General features: G+C 41.7%; 1 protein-coding gene across 3 annotated transcripts in view; it reads right to left on the bottom strand.

Moving 5' to 3' along the window:
- Positions 1-3092: 3092 nt before the first annotated feature.
- samd7 (sterile alpha motif domain containing 7) overlaps positions 3093-7089 on the bottom strand; it is a 51418-nt gene continuing 47421 nt past the window's right edge. For all 3 annotated transcript variants that reach the window (XM_062023807.1, XM_062023806.1, XM_062023808.1), the window contains exon 9: positions 3093-3395. In XM_062023807.1, the coding sequence (XP_061879791.1) occupies positions 3147-3395 (249 nt within the window). In that variant the 3' untranslated portion in view covers positions 3093-3146. The remainder of the gene's footprint in view (positions 3396-7089) is intronic.

Genomic DNA, 7089 nt, shown 5'->3' with positions numbered 1-7089 from the left:
GAAAATCTGCAGAGACTCCTCCCACCCCCACCAAGGACTGTTTTCAACTGCTGGACTCTAGAAAGAGGTTCCGCAGCCTCCGTAGCAGAACCTCCAGGTTCTGTAACAGCTTCTTCCCTCAGGCCGTAAGGCTCTTGAACGCATCATAATTATCCCCTCAATTCTCCCCCAAAAATGGATTAACTGGCTGGAATATAAAGACAATATAACATACATCCATAAACGTGGATGCATATGCAAAAGTGCAATATATTTATTTGTACAGTAATCTATTTATTCACACACTAGGGACCATTTAGTGTTGCCAATCAACCTATCCTCAGGTGCATGTCTTTGGAAGTGGGAGGAGCCTATCCTCAGGTGCATGTCTTTGGAAGTGGGAGGAGCCTATCCCCAGGTGCATGTCTTTGGAAGTGGGAGGAGCCTATCCCCAGGTGCATGTCTTTGGAGGTGGGAGGAAGCCGGAGAACCCGGAGGGAACCCACGCAGTCACGGGGGAGAACATGCAAACTCCACACAGAACTATCCCGAGCCCAGGATCGAACCCAGGACCTTTGTATTGTGAGGCACACGCACTAACCCCTGTTCCACCGTGCTACCCAAGTAGATACAATTGAAACATAAGAAAAATAATCAAGTTGCAGCATTGTCAGAATAATTGTATCTAAGTTATCACAGAACTTTGTGTTTCAATGAGTTCCCGGTGAGCAGACAAAAGCTGTCTTTGATCCTACCAAGCAAAAGGCTTGTAAAACTCCACTCTGTAGGATGTGAAGTGACATGAAGGTGTTGGTTTCTTTCATGTATTATAATCCACAGGAAAATTTTGTCTTGAACCGAGATCTACAAAGCGGAGAGGAGGCAGGGGCTGACCCCCCTCCAGGCACCTTTTCTTTGAACTGTTTTGTAACCAAAGGCGATGGCTGTTTACGACCCCCGTCCCTTTAGAAACAGCTGTTGCCATGTAATCAGGGAAAGTCCAAATAAAAGAGGAGGCGTACAATCTTTCGTCAGAGCGTGGTGGGACACTGTACAAGGGTACAGCACAGATGTTTTTCCTCAATTGAGCCAAATTGAATTCTGTCTCTGTTTCATTCCTTGCTTCTTTGTCTGTTTAATAGATGTCATCAGTGTTTAAACCTGACAACATAGTTTGGTGTGCCATAAATACGTATACAATTAGTTAAGTCAATAATTAAAACACGAACTGTTGAATTTTTCAATAATTATTTTAATGTCACTTTAATTCAAACAATGTAATTATATTATTTTTGGTGTACAGCGTTAGAGGCTGTTATTGCGTCGCATGCAAGTCCATAATAGGTGAGCTGCAACTTCCAGCATGAAAAAAGAAAATGTAAACACAGTTTACACTTTAAATAATAATAATAAATACAAGTCATGTGAAAATAGTGATAATACATTTTCATATTGAGAGGTGCTTTACGGTGTAAGCGCCTAAACTCCTTTTACTGTATTTATGAAATGCATTACATCAGTTTCCATTCCTAAAACCAATAAGAATACCTGTGTATGTACAAAGAGGACAATGAAATGGAGTTAGTGTACAAACCCCGTTTCCATATGAGTTGGGAAATGGTGTTAGATGTAAATATAAACGGAATACAATGATTTGCAAATCCTTTTCAAGCCATATTCAGTTGAATATGCTACAAAGACAACATATTTCATGTTCAAACTCATAAACTTTATTTTTTTTTTGCAAATAATAATTAACTTAGAATTTCATGGCTGCAACACGTGCCAAAGTAGTTGGGAAAGGGCATGTTCACCACTGTGTTACATGGCCTTTCCTTTTAACAACACTCAGTAAAGGTTTGGGAACTGAGGAGACACATTTTTGAAGCTTCTCAGGTGGAATTCTTTCCCATTCTTGCTTGATGTACAGCTTAAGTTGTTCAACAGTCCGGGGGTCTCCCTTCTGCTATTTTAGGTGCCACACATTTTCAATGGGAGACAGGTCTGGACTACAGGCAGGCCAGTCTAGTACCCGCACTCTTTTACTAGGAAGCCACGTTGATGTAACACGTGGCTTGGCTTTGTCTTGCTGAAATAAGCAGGGGCGTCCATGATAACGTTGCTTGGATGGCAACATATGTTGCTCCAAAACCTGTATGTACCTTTCAGCATTAATGGCGCCTTCACAGATGTGTAAGTTACCCATGTCTTGGGCACTAATACACCCCCATACCATCACACATGCTGCCTTTTACACTTTGCGCCTATAACAATCCGGATGGTTCTTTTCCTCTTTGGTCCGGAGGACACGACGTCCACAGTTTCCAAAAACAATTTGAAATGTGGACTCGTCAGACCACAGAACACTTTTCCACTTTGTATCAGTCCATCTTAGATGAGCTCAGGCCCAGCGAAGCCGACGGCGTTTCTGGGTGTTGTTGATAAACGGTTTTCGCCTTGCATAGGAGAGTTTTAACTTGTGACTTACAGATGTAGCGACCAACTGTAGTTACTGACAGTGGGTTTCTGAAGTGCTCCTGAGCCCATGTGGTGATATCCTTTACACACTGATGTGGCTTGTTGATGCAGTACAGCCTGAGGGATGGAAGGTGACGGGCTTAGCTGCTTACGTGCAGCGATTTCTCCAGATTCTCTGAACCCTTTGATGATATTACGGAGCGTAGATGGTGAAATCCTTAAATTCCTTGCAATAGCTGCTTGAGAAAGGTTTTTCTTAAACTGTTCAACAATTTGCTCACGCATTTGTTGACAAAGTGGTGACCCTCACCCCATCCTTGTTTGTGAATGACTGAGCATTTCATGGAGTCTACTTTTATACCCAATCATGGCACCCACCTGTTCCCAATTAGCCTGCACACCCGTGGGATGTTCCAAATAAGTGTTTGATGAGCATTCCTCAACTTTATCAGTATTTATTGCCACCTTTCCCAACTTCTTTGTCACGTGTTGCTGCCATCAAATTCTAAAGTTAATGATTATTTGCAAAAAAAAAAAAAAAGTTTATGAGTTTGAACATGAAATATGTTGTCTTTGTAGCATATTCAACTGAATATGGCTTGAAAATGATTTGCAAATCATTGTATTCCGTTTATATTTACATCTAACACCATTTCCCAACTCATATGGAAACAGGGTTTGTACATTGTTCATTGGGCGCCAGGCGCCACAGCCTCCATGCTGGCAGAGAGAGGGGAATTGTTGTCCGTCTCGTGAAGGTGCTCGCTCGCTTTTAGGACGTCCCCTGAAGGACTCGCCATCATCTCCTCGCTGTTGCAGTTGACGGGGGAGCCCATCTCGGACGAGTGGTCGCCGGGCTTGTCGGGGGCCGTCTGCAGGGGGGCGGCGGGGAGCGGGAGGTTGATCATGTACAGCATGCCGCCCATGCGCCGGGACACCTATGGTTTGGAGACACTTGATTTCAATTATTCACAACCATGTTTGGTTACCTAAGTCAGTGTTTTTCAACCTTTTTGGAGCCAAGGCACATTTTTTTCCATTAAAAAAAATACGGAGGCACACCACCAGCAAAAAAAGGTTACAAAATGAAACTCCACCAGGTTGTCGTGCCTTATTTTGAGTTTGTTGTTGTTTCCTGTGTGTAGTGCTTTAGTTTCTGTCTTGCGCTGTTGATTTGGTGTTTTGTTGGTGTTTTCCTGTAGCAGCGTCACGCCTTCCTTTGAGCGCTATTGCCCGCACCTGTTTTGTTTTCGCAATCAAGCCTATTTAAGTTGTGCGTACGCTATCCTTCTTTGTGGGGACATTGTTGATTGTCATGTCATGTACGGATGTACTTTGTGGACGCCGTCTCCGCTCCACACGCTGTAAGTTTTTGCTGTCGTCCAGCATTCTGTTTTTGTTTACTTTGTAGCCAGTTCAGTTTTACTTTTGTTTTGCATAGCCATCCCTATGCGTCAGTGCCTTGAAAAACACTGACCTAAGTGACTAACGTCCTGTAAAATCTTGGGACACATACAGTCGCGATCAAAAGTGTACGTACACTTGTAAAGAACATCATGTCATGGCTGTCTTGAGTTTCCAATCATTTCTACAACTTTTATTTTTTTGTGATGTAGTGATTGGAGCACATACTTGTTGGTCATAAAACATTCATGAAGTTTGCTTCTTTTATGAATTTATTATGGGTCTACTGAAAATGTGAGGGTCAAAAGTATACATACAGCAATGTTAATATTTGCTTACATGTCCCTTGGCAAGTTTACCTGCAATAAGGTGCTTTTGGTAGCCATCCACAAGCTTCTGCTTGACCACTTGACCACAAAATTGCTGCAGTTCAGCTAAATGTGTTGCTTTTCTGACATGGACTTGTTTCTTCAGCATTGTCCACACGCTTAAGTCAGGACTTTGGGAAGGCCATTCTAAAACCTTCATTCTAGCCTGATTTAGCCATTCCTTTACCACTTTTGACGTGTGTTTGGGGTCATTGTCGTGTTGGAACACCCAACTGCGCCCAAGACCCAACCTCCGGGCTGATGATTTTAGCTTGTTCTGAATAATTTGGAGCTAAATGTCATAATAATTGTTCTAAATTATCACAAAACTTTGTATTTCAATGAGTTCCCGGCAAGCAGACAAAAGCTGTCTTTGTTCTTAACAATCAAAAGTAGGGATATCCGATAATATCGGCAGGCCGATATTATCGGCCGATAAATGCGTTAAAATCGGAAATGATCGGTATCGGTTTTTTTATTATCTGTATCGTTTTATTTTTTTTATTTTTTTGTTTTTTTTTATTAAATCAACATAAAAAACACAAGATACACTTACAATTAGTGCACCAACCCAAAAAACCTCCCTCCCCCCATTTCTTTCTGTTATCAATATTCTTTATTATCAGTATCGGTTTGTTTGTTTTTTTGTTTTTTAATTAAATCCACATAAAAAACACAAGATACACTTACAATTAGTGCACCAACCCAAAAAACCTCCCTCCCCCATTTACACTCATTCACAGAAAAGGGTTGTTTCTTTCTGTTATTAATATTCTGCTTCCTACATTATATATCAATATATATCAATACAGTCTGCAAGGGATACAGTCCGTAAGCACACATGATTGTGCGTGCTGCTGCTCCACTAATAGTACTAACCTTTAACACTTCATTTTACTCATTTTCATTCATTACTAGTTTCTATGTACCGTATTTTCCGCACCATAAGGCGCCCCGTGTTATTAGCCGCACGTTTAATGAACGGCATATTTCAAAACTTTGTTTACCTGTTAGCCGCCCCGTGCTATTAGCCGCACCTACGCTACGCTAAAGGGAATGTCAACAAAACAGTCAGATAGGTCAGTCAAACTTTAATAATATATTACAAACCAGCGTTCTAACAACTCTGTTCACTCCCAAAATGTAATGTGCAAATGTGCAATCACAAAAATAGTAACACTCAAAATAGTGCAGAGCAATAGCAACATCAATAACTCAACGTTGCTCATACGTTAATGTCACACAACACACAAAATAAACATTTAAAGCTCACTTTCTGAAGTTATTACTCATCTACAAATCCCTCGAATTATTCTTCTTCGGTGTGCTTCACTTGTTTTTTGACACCATCTGTGATGTGGACGCGCATGCAGTCATAGATCAACAGGGACGGCGCTGCGTGAAAAAAGTCACCCGGTGTCTTCGCGTAAACGTCTATCAACCACTCGCTCATCTTTTCTTCATCCATCCATCCCTTCGAGTTAGCTTTTATGATGACGCCGGCTGGAAAGTTCTCTTTTGGCAAGGTCTTCCTTTTGAATATCACCGTGGGTGGAAGTTTCTGGCCGTTAGCATGGCAAGCTACAACCACAGTAGGACGACTTCTCATTCCCTGTGGTGCGAATATTCACCGTACGTGCTCCCGTTGTATCCACAGTGCGGTTCACATGAATATCAAAAGTCAGTGGAACCTTGTACGCGTGTCTCTTAGTAGGAGACATTTTGTTGTCTTTACAGAAAAACAAATGAAATTAAATATCCGCAAGCTTCTTCTTCTCCGGGGGCGGGTGCTCACCTTGGCGGTTGCTTACAGTAGAAGAAGAAGCGCTTCCTCTTCTATGGGGGCGGTTGCTTACCGTAGAAGAAGAAGCGCTTCCTCTTTTACGGGGAAAAAACATGGCGGCTGTTTACCGTAGTTGCGAGACCTAAACCTTATGAAAATAAATATGAATATTAATCCATATATAAGGCGCACCGGGTTATTAGCCGCACTGTCTGCTTTTGACAAAAATTGTGGTTTTTAGGTGCGGCTTATGGTGCGGAAAATACGGTAACTGTTTTTATATTGTTTTACTTTCTTTTTTATTCAAGAAAATGTTTTTAATTTAGTTATCTTATTTTATAATTTTTTAAAAAAAGTACCTTATCTTCACCATACCTGGTTGTCCAAATTAGGCATAATAATGTGTTAATTCCACGACTGCATATATCGGTTGATATCGGTATCGGTAATTAAAGAGTTGGACAATATCGGAATATCGGATATCGGCAAAAAGCCATTATCGGACATCCCTAATCAAAAGGCTTGTAAAACTCCACTGTGTAGGATGGGAAGCGACATGAAGGTGTGGGTTTCTTTGATCTATTGTAATCGACAGGAAGATTTTGTCTTGACCCAAGATCTACAAAGCGGAGAGGAAGCAGGCCCTGACCCCTCTCCAGGCACCTTTTCTTTGAACTGTTTTTGTAACCAAAGGCGACGGCTGTTTCCGACCCCCCCTTCCTTTAGAAACAGCTGTTGCCATGTAATCAGGGAAAGTCCAAATAAAAGAGGAGGCGTGCGACCTTTCGTCAGAGCGTGGTGGAAGACTGTACAAAGAGTACAGCCCAGACGTTTCTCCTCAATGAGCTAAATTGAATTCTGTCTCTGTTTAATTCCTTGCTTCTTGTCTATTTAATAGATGTCATCAGTGTTTGAACCTGACAGTAATCCTCCTTTTTCATTGTCCCATTTAAAAAACCAGTTCCATTGGCAGCAAAACAGGCCCAGAGCATAATACTACCACCACCATGCTTGACGGTAGGTATGGTGTTCCTGGGATTAAAGGCCTCACCTTTTCTCCTCCAAACATATTGCTGT

The sequence above is a fragment of the Entelurus aequoreus genome, linkage group LG16 (genome assembly GCF_033978785.1).
Source record: "Entelurus aequoreus isolate RoL-2023_Sb linkage group LG16, RoL_Eaeq_v1.1, whole genome shotgun sequence".
NCBI lineage: Eukaryota > Metazoa > Chordata > Actinopteri > Syngnathiformes > Syngnathidae > Entelurus > Entelurus aequoreus.
This window is presented reverse-complemented; position numbering and strand designations above follow the sequence as displayed.